A 12,683-nucleotide genomic window follows, 5' to 3' on the forward strand; every position below is an offset into this window, starting at 1 on the left:
AACCGAGGACTCAATCGGATGGCACAATGAACCTTTGACCAGACCTCGACGGGGCAAACCCCGGCTGCATCGCAAGGGGGTTTGCCATCACGAGTCAAGGGGAGTTCCCTGCTTTAGACGGCCGGACGACCATCCATTTTTCCGTAGCCTCGCGCCATAGCAATGCTGGGGAGCACTATGTGATCTAGTTATCCAGCTGCTCGTTGAGGGCTCTCGATCCCTCGATCCACCCACGGGCCAGTGTGCCGCACAGGCCCGCGGGCTGTCCACCCGCTGCGCTAGTCTGCTTTCCCACGACCTCGACCCAGCCCCAGCTGCCACTGCACCACACCAGCCCGTTCTACCGGTGGAGCCCGACGCGTGACGCCATTGGCAAAGAGCGCGGCGACGCGGGACGAGCCTCAGCCGTCACGGAAACCGTTATCGACTTTTGCACTCGGCGCGCTGCACAGGTCTGTATATATCGGATTCGGCTTGGATTGGCGTCTCTTGTGTGCTGCTTGCTCGGTTGTCACGTTTGTTCGAAGGCGTCTGCGATGAATTGTGCCCTTCTTCTTCCTTAGCTCTCCTATGTCCTCCAGACGTCTTGGGTCAGACGCGTCGCGTCAAAGCCGGCCAAGTTCCCGAGCAGCCAACGTCGCCCGGCCGCTCTCGTCAGACAACCGCCTGAATAACGATGGCGGCTTCACGGCTGGTTCCACTCCGGCCAGAAAGCGCAAGCATGATGCCTATGCCATGGAAGACCTGCTCAAGCCCTCAATTGTGGTCAAGGTAGGGTCGATACCTCATTTCAGCGTCAGGGAAAACTAAGTTCGGTGCAGGCATATCCTACTAAGCTGTCCATAAAGCCACGCAGCCTCCAACCCCTAATGCTGCTGCCTCGGGAACGACTGGGTCTCTCATGCCTGGATCTTGCCGCGCCCTCGGGCGAGTTCGAGTATGCTCAGTTCTATGAATCAACCATCAGGATCCTCGACTTGGAGAGTCGCATGGGAACCCGGCCCATTGTGCTCATCGCAAGGCTGGAATCCAACAGGACGTCCTATGTTTTGGAGCGCCAAGACAGTGGCCTTTACACCCTATGCAAATTAGGAAATTGGGTCGACCTGGAGAAGCTCAGTAGCCACGCAACCGTCGCCTACACGAAACTCATCAGACCGCGCAGTAATCCAGCACACGCCTCTATGCCAGAAGCCACGACAACGCCTGAACTTCACAAGGAGAACAAGAAGCGGCGCCTTGCTATTGAAGCTATCCAGTCGTTAGTCAAGAGACCAGCGAGATCACTATCCATCTCTCTGCCTTCTCAAGCGCCGGAAGCTGCACAGGTTCCAACAGCTGTCGAGCAAGATGCTGCATCCCAGACCCTTGGCCCACCGAGCGGTCTCTCACCAGCGGAAAAGAACCCCGACCTAGAGGCTATGGCCGCGACGCAACTCACCAAGGATCCTGTACCCGAACAGCCATCATCGCAGCACACGGCTGATGATATCTTTGACAATGTTCGCAGTCACTATTTCGAAGCATTGTACCATTCCATGGTAAGCCCGACCCCTCAAATATCTGCGACGGTTATCTAATGGGTTCAAGGGATCTTTGGCGTATTTTGCAAAAGGACCACTGTCTCGAGCTCGCGCAGCCTTTCATCTTGACTGTGATTCCAACCTAGACATGGACGATCTAATAGACTTCCTGAAGAGCCTTATTTTGACCACCATCCAGATCGACAAGAAGTACCGCGAGACCGTACCTGACATCATCGCAAAATTCAAAACTCACATAGCAGAGTCAGCAGACGAGCAAGGCCCTAAGGCCAAGAAAAGAAAGTCGAAAAAGATGAAGTTGGGAAAGGATTCTCTGTATCCAGCCGAGGACCAGCACGTTCGAAGATGGTGGGATGTTCGTAAACCACAAGCAAAAGACGACGACTCGATGGCTGCCGAGGCGCCACAGGACACCAAGCTCCAGGTCTCATGTCTCCGATCGCGGGAAACCCAGCTGCAAATCATCCTCATTCTTGAAATATTGGCATTGGAGCCACTGAGATCTGCTGCCAACGCCAACGAATCGCAATTACCTGGCTTGCCTGCAGACGAACCTGCCACAGAGGCATCCAAAGAAACGACGTCAAAGAAGCGGAACAAGCATAACTACCCAGTTCTTCTCGATGTGCATGCCGATCGACTCAGTATCTGGCAGTCGACCTCTTTGGATGATATCAAAATGCTAGAAGACTCGCAAGCTGGGCAGAGTAATACGGCGCAGAAGTCCAACGGTACAGATTCCGACCCCTTGAAAGACTTCTGTATCGAGATTATCGTTCCATTGTAAGCATCATCCAGAGGAATACTGCCAGTACTCAATGACTTACAATTTTGCAGCTTTTCATCTCGACTACCCCAACAGTGCGATTCCCTCACTCGCAAATTAGGAGGGCCAGTGATGCCTTCCCCTCCAAAACCCAAGCCCAGGAAGACCGAAGCCCCTACCAAACCGAGAGCTAAGCCAGGCATGATCACTAAACGCGCAACTGCACCCAAGCCAGGACGAACCCTAGACCGTGTCTTGTCCAAAGAAACGGAGCAGCACCGGCGCAGCATGTCTCGTGGACCTAGTAGCGTGATTGCGTTAATGAGATCTGCGTCAACGCCTATTCCGATGTTGAAGCGAGAGCCGAGCGATGTTGTCTCATTGACAGCTGCGCCAAGAAGGGATTCAAAGGACGCCACTAGCGCAAGAGACAAGTCTTCAGGCTCGTCCAGCGCGGTGGGCAAGCGCGTTACTCAGGAGGATAAAGCTAAGAGGGATGCTGAGATCAAGGCGGAGTTGCAAGAAGCCATCAGCAGCTTGAGGAAACCGAACAGGGAGGTGGTCGGCAAAGCGATGGCCGAGGCCGACGAGCGCAGAGCGACCACTAGTCTGTCCCAACTCAGGAAGTCGAAGAAGCCCACCGAGCACACTGGCTTCCATAACGTCATTAAAGCCACTCCGGTCGGCCCACGCTTCCGGAACGCGCTGGCTCGGGATGCTTACAGCCAGCCCAACATGGGCATCATACATGAGTCGATCGAGGGCGACCATGTTCCATCCTCATCTTCCCAGAGACTGGTCCCGTCTTCTGCGCCAAGAAAGCGAAACAGAGACGGTGCATTCTTGGTAGAGGAGTCATCGCCTGCTCTGCCAACAATGACTGCACCCGTAGACCTGGTCGGTGCAACGCCTGCCCGGCCGTCGTTCTTGAAGCGAGGCTTCCTCTCCGCCCCTGGGCCGGACGAAGGTCTGGTGCTTGCGTCTTCGCCGATTGCAGAACGGAAGTTCCTGGCCCTACCTGGCAGCTCCTTGCGGCACCGGGACAGTGGGATCGGGATGCCGTCGTCACCCGACGGGGGCCTCGCCGAAACACCGGTCAAGAGACCACCCGTCGGAAGAATGGGTTCGCTCGAGGGGTTTGTCACCGTCACCCCTGCTAAGAAGCGGGCGACGGATAATATTGTGGCTGCTCCAGCGGAACAGGAGGTTACCAAGGGGAAGGACAACAACGCACGCATGTCGATATTTGAGAGACTGGGTTGGGATGATGATTTTGACGATATGGTCTAACACTAGTGCTCCTGCCCTTGCTTTGGCTTGGGGCGTAGGGATTTGAAAACGGCGAGAGGATTCGGGGCAGTGGTCCCAGAAGTAAATGTTGCAACGACTAATGATGGACATGACTGCATACTGCATGGGCGGGCGTTTATAGAACTGCATATATACCTTTTTTGCTGGCATTGCATAAGGGCAACAAGCATAGGGCGAGTAATGAATATGGGAGCATCTTTTGGGAATCCGGCAACGGCCCGTCGTCGGCGTTAAGTGAACAAGCCCCAACCTGCCTTCGAGTGGTCAGGCCGCAGTGATGATGGTAACCTAGGTTACAATCCTCTGCGCCATAGTCCGGCAGTATAATAGCCAGGAACTTGAGTGGATGTTGACGCACATAGCTTCCAGGCATCTCTTAGTCCCCCATAGAGAGGGAAAAGGGGGGTCGCAGACAACATAGGTCACCCACAACGAGGGGAGACCCACCCCAAACGTATCCCCGTTGCCTTCACAGATTCTTTCTTGAAACATGCCAATAACAGTGTGACTTGCTAACATATATATATAAATAGGTTTTTATCAAGTTTAATGAGTGGCAAATTGCAATCTATGGGACTTGCGGATGCTCAGGTGCTTACCGTACACAAAGGATCACCCATCGTTCCTCGGTTGCACAGGGTCGAAAGACGCCACATGCCAATCCCGCTTTCTTTGGGTATGCTTATAAATTTATACATTTGAATGTTTTAAAAAAGCGAGCCGGCCTGTTTTGCAAGCATACCTAGATCGAAAAGCTCTGAAACATGGATAAGAACTGTCTAAAGCCCAAAGATGTGATCGCGATTGGCTTCGCTAATACCAAGAAGACGTATTAGTAAGGGATGAAACAGATGCACTGGTCAAGGATCGAGTAGAAGTAACAGAGAAGGAATTACAGAACAGCTAGAAGAGGTACTAGCAAACAACTATAAAGGGAATCCGCAGAATAATTAGAAAAGGAGAAAATAGAACAACTGAAAAGGGACAAAGAGAGACAGCCCTTAGAGTTGAAATGGAACCTAGAGTATTATTTCCAACTGTCAATTTTGGAAGAACAAACCGATCAACGTATATCCACAAGTTTAGTTTCAGGTTAAAAAAATATAAACAAAAAGAAGGAAAACGGTTCATCCGGACAGATTGACTAACGCCTATTCAAAAGGCATCCCACATTCTTAGCAGGAAATTGATCGGGCAAGCTGTACCTGTGTTTGTCTCTGTCTGATGCCCCCCAACAACACGTGCTACGTAGATACGGTAGCCCACCTGGCCGTGGCCTACAAGCAGTAGTATAGTCATGAGGGCACGCCGCGGTTGTGGAATCTCATGAAATTCTTGAGGGGAAACAAGTTGTATACGTGCGAAGCTTTCGTCCTCGCAAATTCTACATAATGCCTTCCCTGCTATCGATTGAAAGATGCAAGACTATCCCTAGGCCGTGTTGCATTAGCCACCACAGCGGCCCACGTATGAAGGGTAACATGAGAATGGAAGGCCTAGTAAGTGATAAATCAGGATTTATGTCCGTTGGTTGTCGGAAAAGGGGTCGCGAACATGGCACAACCCTGCAAAGGTAAAAGCCACCTGCAGAACGCTACTCCGGGGAAGGGCACCGGGCCTAAAACGGTGCTTAACGAAGTAGGATACCATTCGTCATGCACAACATATCCGCGACAGTCAGCGCCCACCTTGGCTTGCAAGCTGTTGGTTGGCGCAGCCACGGAGCATCGCGCGTGGGATGGCGCCCGAGTACTTCGGAGATTTCGTGACAGTTAGTGCCAAAACTCCTACGGAGCCCTCAAACCGTTTCGAGCTCTAGTATTCGGCAACCAGCTGTAGGAATTTACCCGGTGTCAAGAACGACTGCCGTTAGACTATTGAGCAATACGATTGACGCAATTGGATTCTTGGCAGTAGACTTTTCACCATGGTCAATGTGAGGGAACATTAATGATTACGGCTGTCTTGCAGGTTAATAGTCATTCAAACATTAAGCATTATCGTTCGACACCGTCTGGCAAGTATGGGCAGCTATCTGGGCAGCGGATGACTGTAACTATATACATCAGGCCATGGCCCTGTGAGTCCCTTTACGATGCAGCATCTCCAAGCTATCAGACAGTATCATCAATGTTCACACAACTAGTTTCCAAACACAGTAAGTGCGTTCTGGATGAACCAGTTGATTCCCTCTGCCCTGTAATCATCGGTCTCTACGAAGCTGCCATTGTTCCGGACGGTGTAGACAACATTCTGACCGACACCGCCTCCGACTGAGGTATCGTATGCGGGCCATGCCGGACTGACCGTCTCACCGTTCGGGTTGAGACCGACGAAGAAGTTGATCCACGATGTAGACATGGTGAGCGCAAGATCCTTGTAAGCCTGTGTGGTGTTGGCGAACGGATTGGTCTCGTAGCCGTCGCCATTCAGGTTGTAGAAGACGAAAGCGACCTAATGTCTGTTGTCAGTGGCTGCCCTGAGGCGACTTACGGGGGGGTTTCTTACCTCTTGGAAATGAGTTGCTGATGCGAAGTCTACCCAGTGTTGTTAGTTATATGAGAAGGACGAGGACAATTGTAAATAGAGTCACATACCAGGAATGCCGTTTACGGTAACATCAAACCGATAGCTGTACGACGGCGCACCTGCTTGATCCCATGCGATATTTGATCTTCTCCGAGCATAGTGCATAGAGTGGTCGCCTGATACGGCGTTGATTCGTCGATATTGCAAACCTAGCTTTGTGGCCAAGTCCGAGCCATTGGTGATGACCTCGGGGAATGACTCCAACGAGGGGATTCCAACACTCTGGATGTTCGGGTACAAGTAAGAAACCTCATCAACAAGTTGATCCGCAGTCTTTCCTGACGTGGCTGCGACGTTGGTGCTGAACAGGTTGCGTATCGCATACTCCCAGTCGGCATCCGTGTTTACGGTGGAGCCATTCGGGCCTTGGCCCGATCCGAATGCGGCACCCTCGTCCGTGTTCTCCCCAATGATGATCGGCACTTGAACAAATTTGCCACTGTTCAGTTGATTGGTAGGGTAATCTGCGATAAAGTCGGAATCGAGAACGGGCGGCCATGGGCCAATGCCAGTGACGTTCAGAGCCTCATTGATCTCCTCGAAAGGAGCATCCCTAAGACACGTAATGGCCTCAGGGGTGCCTACAGTCGACGCGCAAGAGGTGTTCGTCACGAGGCTGTTGAATGCCTCTTGCTGGTAGTCGGTGGCATTCAGTCCTCCAGGGTATCGAGGAAGTACTCCTCCAAATCCAGACTGGGCGATCGCACCTCGGAAGAGACCATCATCACGGCCTAAAATGGTCAGCTGTTTTGCCAAAAACTTGTATTAACGCTGATTCCGAACTTACCATTATAAGCCAGGACCTGAGCACTGACGGACTCGGCACCAGAGCTCTCTCCGAAAATTGTAACCTTGTTAGGCGAGCCGCCGAAAGCGGCAATATTCTCGTTGACCCAGTGAAGAGCTAGACGTTGGTCGTGAAATCCTATGTTGGTAACACCTGCGTCGAGCGCCTCCTTTCCACCGAGGAACCCAAAGGCGGACAGCCTGTAGTTGAAACTCACGGCAACAATTGGAGTTCCCTGGTTCACACTGTTCTCGACGATGAAACTGAGGTTGTATCTCCTGTCGGCGGATCCACCCATGTACAGACCGCCGCCGTGAATCCAGACGGCTACAGGCAAGTCAGAAGTATCAGTGAGTCCTGCAGGCCTGATGACGTTCAGATACAGACAGTCTTCCGACAACTCGTATCCGATTTCGTCCCCACCATAACCAATGCAATGTAGAGGGTAGGCTGTTGCTTCCTTTGTGCCATCCCATGTTGTGTCCAGAGGCTGAGGTTGCGAGAAACGGACAGCTTTCTGGAAAGAGGGCAATTAGACTTTTTACTGTAATAGAAAACACGGTACATGGCGACTCAGGGGCTTACCTGAGCATAGGGAATCCCGAGGAAGTAGTCCTGGTCATACTCGTTGCTATGAATGCCAGAGTAAGTGCCATTTGTAACAGTGACCGTCGGTGCTGTAGCATAATCTCTCTCGGCCACTGGGACAGAGAGGACCGAGCTTATACACATGGACGAAGCCACAAGCAATGGGAGTAACACAACCATCTTGGCAGTAGCTAATAGCAGCACGAATGACCGGATGGACAAGGAGAGTGTGGTTGAACCAAAGCCTTCTGCTAGAGGCCCTCCTCGGGGGAGCTGCCCTTTATTATGAACATCTTCGGAGCCCATCCTGACGCGACCTCGTCATCGTCCAGGTCCGTTTCTGGAGGCCACGAGCCGCGGTACGCCTTGGCTCTCCGGCCGGCGAGGGAGCGGTCCTGGCCCTCGTGGCACCAGGATACAACTACAACACTACGGAGCCAGCAATGTATGCACAGCATTCGGGCCTTTCCAGGATATGAGCGGAGGAATTCTCCTCGGGCGTGGAGCAAAGCTTCATGTCTAGGCCCGAACGGTGCGGGGAAGACCACTTGCGACGAGACAGCACTGGTGATCTTGCCGTCTCTGCTCGCAAACTTGGCTGTAATTACCGCTTGGCTGGAGCATGAACGGGCTGGGGTACTTTTCCCCACAGCGAACTGGACAGGGGTTGAGCTCTTCATGACGTGACCTGTTTGTGGGGAAGCATGTCCAAGTTGCCCCAGAAGTCTGGTCGTCGGAACAAGAACACAAGATGGGCCACCGAGGTTTTGCCAGAGTTGCATCCTGGACTTGCCAAACTACCCTAGTCAAGAAAGAAATTCCAGAGTTGCTTTGGAAGTCAGATGACTCCATGAGTGGATGTAGTTGTCGCGGAAGCAGCCTCCGTGGCCGGCAGTGAGAGCTCTTATCTTCGGGAATAGTCCGTTACGTGTATTCATCGGGGCTCGTCCGGTTCCAGGCCGTACACAGCCCGAATACTGTATGGCCGTGGTCCTGGATCGAGGAATGCTTGTCGCCAGCTGGCGCTCAGTCGAAGCTGAGACGGCCGCTCCCTGGAAACAATCAGCTACTTTGTTTGGAATTCCAACAGCGTGGGGCCGCAATAAGCCTGAGCACGTATCAGCATTCTTGGGCTACCAGGCCGGAATGGGTTGTGATCAATCACAGCAAAGCTATATTGCATAAAGACCTTGGAATATCACAAACGCTCGTACCGCTCGACTTTCTCATCTCTTGATATATATATGATATATGAAACTGTGCTGTTTCCCGTGTCGTATCGCCCCAGTATGCTCAAATGGACCCGCCGACTTCCAAGACAATTAACTCCATGACGCGACAGATGCGCATTCACCCATCATGATATTTTCTGTATCATAATTATCCAGCCCGAAAAATATCCAGAGGCTCCAAGCGCCAATCATACAAATTTGTGGGGTATTCAGACACGTATTGAGAAGCAAAGACGCATCCTCGACAGGAGGAGCGCAGACATGGCAAATCACAGCAACTCCGGTTTCCGACCGCACATTTCCCATCCGTTGGGCATTATGCGTTCCGTTGTATGCTAGAGCCCACCACGCAATGGCCCTTCGCCATTACATTATCGAGGATTGCCGCGCGCTTTCCACGGACGTAGCCGTGGAAAGGGCGCGAGTCTGGGGAAAGCAAGATATATCGCTTTATGGAATGCAGACGCTGAAAGCAGATAATGTGCAAGATAACCAAGCGCCAGATATTGATACACTATTCGCTGAAGAGACGAGGCCGACGTTCTCAAGGAGTGGGGACAGATTCAGTGGAAAGAAGCGCCCGTTCCTAGGAGCAAGGGGCAGGGTCTCGACTGATTTCACCTCTCATGCACAACACTGGTGTTGTAGTCTTGAGGAGTGATGTTCTGTGTGAACTGAATCTGTCTGGAGCGAGGTTGACCAGGGGATGATTTCGACGATGTTATGGATTCATTCGTGTCCCAGTCATACTGTGTCCCTGAGGCAGCAAGGTTACTCGAGTCTTGTGCCGCTGCATTCATCATGTTGGGATAGAGTGGCGTTGACGGGAGGCTGTTGTCACTCATGTCGACATAACTCGGCACATGGCGAAGTGTCAGGTCGGGAAACTCGCTCTGGAAATATGGCGTGAGTAGTGGCTGATCAGGAGAAAAGTCGACACCGGTACCGAATTGGTGTGCGCTGAAGTTGTGCGCGCCGAGGTTGGTGATCAACGCAGGAGTCTCTGGGGGCGTCTTTAGCGACTCGATGCCTGAGAAACCATGCCCAAGAATAAAGGCTTCGTCATCGGAACAAGTGGATGAAACGGTTGGCTCGCGCCCTCCCTGATTCATGACTGCAGGTGTCATCGGGGTGGGAGGGGTGGTTCCCGAAAGTGCAGCGCTGAGTATCCCGACGGGAGAGCGGGAATGGAATTGCAAATAGGCCTCAGTGCTTCGGCCCAAGAACAGAGGAGAGCGCGGCCCATTGCTCTGTTTCTGAATGCGGCCGGCCATGTTCCCGCCTGCCGAAACGATTCTACGCATTGCAGTAGCAGGACTTGTTGGGTCGATTCGGCGCAGCCCGTCCATGCCCGTCTTGAGTCCGCCACCAAGGTTGTAGGACCGCCCTCTCAGTGAACCGACATGCAGCGCCGCGGGTCTGGCAATGTTGCGCCGCGATGCGATGTTGGCTGGAGGTGGGGGGGACTTGAATGAATCCGTCGGTGTGGAAAGACCATCAACAGTTGAAGACGCCATGGACTCTTCGGGCAAGCATGGGCTATTCGATCCAACTTGCCGCGCATTCTCCTTGCTATGGTGGTCTTCCAGGTTGTGCTCACCCAATGGCGACTCAGATTGGAAGTAGGGTATTGCTGAGCTTGAGTAGTCCGCTCCAGCCATCTGGTGATAGTGGGTAGCTGAGTAGTGAGGAGCTGCGGCCTGCTCCTCGGGAGATGGTAATCCGTGGGCCAAGTTGTTGACATCTCGGTGCTGACCGAGTTGTTCGGCCGAATGGTGGTGTTGGAATCCATACGAGTTGTAGTTGTGTATGGATGATGAAGTCAGGAAGCCCTGGGCCATCTGGGGTCGTGCGTAGCTCAGGTCATCTGGTTGAGAGAAGTTCAATGACAATGGCGATTGCAAGTCAACGGACTTATCATCCGGGGTTGAGTCGGCAGCTTGAGGCGGGTATCGCGAATCAAAAGCCTCTGCATCGCCCGCTGCATCCTCATCATATGCTACGCTACTGCCCAGGGAATGACCTGAGGTGGTCGGCAAGGTAAGATCAGGAAACAAGGCAGACGAAGGCTTTATCCGTTCGTGGTGATCATGATCAACCGACTCGGAGGCGCCTGAAGAAGCATCTAATGGCGAGCCGGGTTCAGAGCCAGGATTTTCAGCCGCTCTACGGGCCTCATACTCCTCTTGCTTCCTCTCTTGCTTCGCCTTCGCCCTCCTATTCTGAAACCAGTTCTGCAAAGCAGGTCAGTGACTGATTAGTGGAAAGGACTGGGGTAAAAGTCACATTGATCCTTGGCCGTTCAAGGCCCAGCTCGTCGGCAAGTTGAGCTTTGACCGAACTCGAGGGCTTGGGGTTATCTTGGAAGACCTTTTCTAATCGCTCCACTTCCTCCTTGGATAATCTAGGTTTGGATTCCGTTTTACCGTCGTTCAGAGAACCACGATCGGGAGGGTAGTCATTAGGTTGTTGTTGCTGTGACGCATACACGTATTGCAGTCCGGGAAAGCCGGTATAAACAGGGTATTGGCCTTCCGGATAATGCATGGCGGTCCCCTGTCCATGGGAGAAGTTGAAGACAGGGCCGAAATTCGACGAAGCGCAAAATTGCATATCCATTATGAAGTCGCTAGAAGAGTCGACTGCGCAAAAATCAAACTATGTCGGCGGCGGGTAGGAGTTGAATGCAATTGACAAATGGCGCCTGTAGTCTCGACACGGGTATTCGGATGGTTGGGCGCGCCCGAGCGAGTAGTGATCCTTGGTCGTATATACTTGGGGCTTATAGTATAGATAGTGTGCTGTAAAGAGCGACTGCAGGTCAGATGCCTAAGCAGAGTTCATCCGACGTGAACCTTGGGGCCGAAAAAAAATGAGCGTAGCGGCAAGACTGATACGGGTCATAGGAGAGTTGCGCGGCGACCGAGAGGATCAAGCTGGTATAAGAGGGAAGTGAGTGGCCAACTCGGCGGAGCTGTATCCAAGCCTGGGTGAGACAGACCTCACTTGGGTGACGGTGGCCCAAAGACTCAAAAGATCTCGAGTAGAGACAACTTGAGTCGGGATGTTTCAAAAACAACACACAGGAAGCGCAGGAGAGGACGAAAGGGAGAGGGGTGGGCGTGTAGAGAAGTACTAGTCGAAGGTAGCAGTGGGCCCCCGACGAGCGACTGCAGTGAGAGCAGTTGTGTGCGAGGGTCTGGTCTTTCTGGTCTCTGCTTGTCTGCGTTGTCGTCCCCCATCCCCCCCGGCCCCGTCCATCGCGAACCAGGGTAGGGTGCCCAGGTCTGGTCTGGTGTCTTGCCAGCCTGTGCTGTGCTGTGCTGTGCTGTGCGGCACCGCGGGTACCTCAGGTACCTCCACGGTACCTCCCAGGGCCAAGGGGAGATTGGGTGGGGCCAGAAGACAGTGTGCCCTGAGAGAAATTGGTCAAGGCGGGCGCTCCCCATCAACCCATTCAGCGTCGGTCCCTGCCAGCCAGCCAGCCAGCCAGGGCCCTCCCCCCCCCTCTTCCAAAGGTGTGCCAACCCTCGCGGAAGTCTAGGAAGAGGTGACACCATCCCTCCGGCGTGTGCGCTCAGGGCGAAAAGCGCCCGCGACGCCGCAACGATGCGGACTTTTCATCCTGAGCAGGGTCGGCCGCTTGAGCTGAGCCAGCGCGTGCTTGGCCCCAAGAGCTCTGGATTTGCGGCGGTCCGGGCGGCTCAGGCTCCAGGCTCAGGCTCAGATGCAGGCCCAGTGCTATGTGGACTTTCGACGTCAAGGTGCACGCTCTAAGCTCCCTGCGCTGCAATCGTCACCAGCCGATCTATGTACGGAGCAGTACCATGGCGATGATCCTGCGTCGGCCCACCTGAATAGAGATG

The 12,683-nt window shown here is 53.3% G+C and overlaps 4 protein-coding genes across 4 annotated transcripts; 1 reads left to right on the forward strand and 3 right to left on the reverse strand.

Annotated features, from left to right (window-relative positions):
• Window positions 1–570: 570 nt before the first annotated feature.
• On the forward strand, window positions 571–3,600 carry JN550_010476 (uncharacterized protein; the record flags this gene model as incomplete). The annotated part of the gene is made up of 4 exons (XM_049308735.1): window positions 571–771; window positions 822–1,541; window positions 1,723–2,327; window positions 2,382–3,600. 4 exons carry the CDS (start codon window positions 571–573, stop codon window positions 3,598–3,600), a joined length of 2,745 nt encoding a protein of 914 aa, XP_049167609.1.
• A 2,163-nt stretch (window positions 3,601–5,763) lies between these two features.
• Window positions 5,764–7,765, reverse strand: JN550_010477 (uncharacterized protein; the record flags this gene model as incomplete). Its single annotated transcript, XM_049308736.1, has 5 exons — window positions 5,764–6,075; window positions 6,130–6,158; window positions 6,219–6,941; window positions 6,998–7,514; window positions 7,583–7,765. The coding sequence occupies 5 exons, from the start codon at window positions 7,763–7,765 to the stop codon at window positions 5,764–5,766; spliced, it is 1,764 nt and encodes a 587-aa protein (XP_049167610.1).
• A 71-nt stretch (window positions 7,766–7,836) lies between these two features.
• JN550_010478 (uncharacterized protein) lies at window positions 7,837–8,265 on the reverse strand (the record flags this gene model as incomplete). The annotated part of the gene is made up of 1 exon (XM_049308737.1): window positions 7,837–8,265. The coding sequence occupies one exon, from the start codon at window positions 8,263–8,265 to the stop codon at window positions 7,837–7,839; it is 429 nt and encodes a 142-aa protein (XP_049167611.1).
• A 1,169-nt stretch (window positions 8,266–9,434) lies between these two features.
• Window positions 9,435–11,436, reverse strand: JN550_010479 (uncharacterized protein; the record flags this gene model as incomplete). Its single annotated transcript, XM_049308738.1, has 2 exons — window positions 9,435–11,051; window positions 11,104–11,436. The coding sequence occupies 2 exons, from the start codon at window positions 11,434–11,436 to the stop codon at window positions 9,435–9,437; spliced, it is 1,950 nt and encodes a 649-aa protein (XP_049167612.1).
• Between the last annotated feature and the right edge of the window lie 1,247 nt (window positions 11,437–12,683).

Source organism: Neoarthrinium moseri (assembly GCF_022829205.1).
Source record: "Neoarthrinium moseri strain CBS 164.80 chromosome Unknown scaffold54_Wmoseri_CBS_16480, whole genome shotgun sequence".
Classification (NCBI taxonomy): domain Eukaryota; kingdom Fungi; phylum Ascomycota; class Sordariomycetes; order Amphisphaeriales; family Apiosporaceae; genus Neoarthrinium; species Neoarthrinium moseri.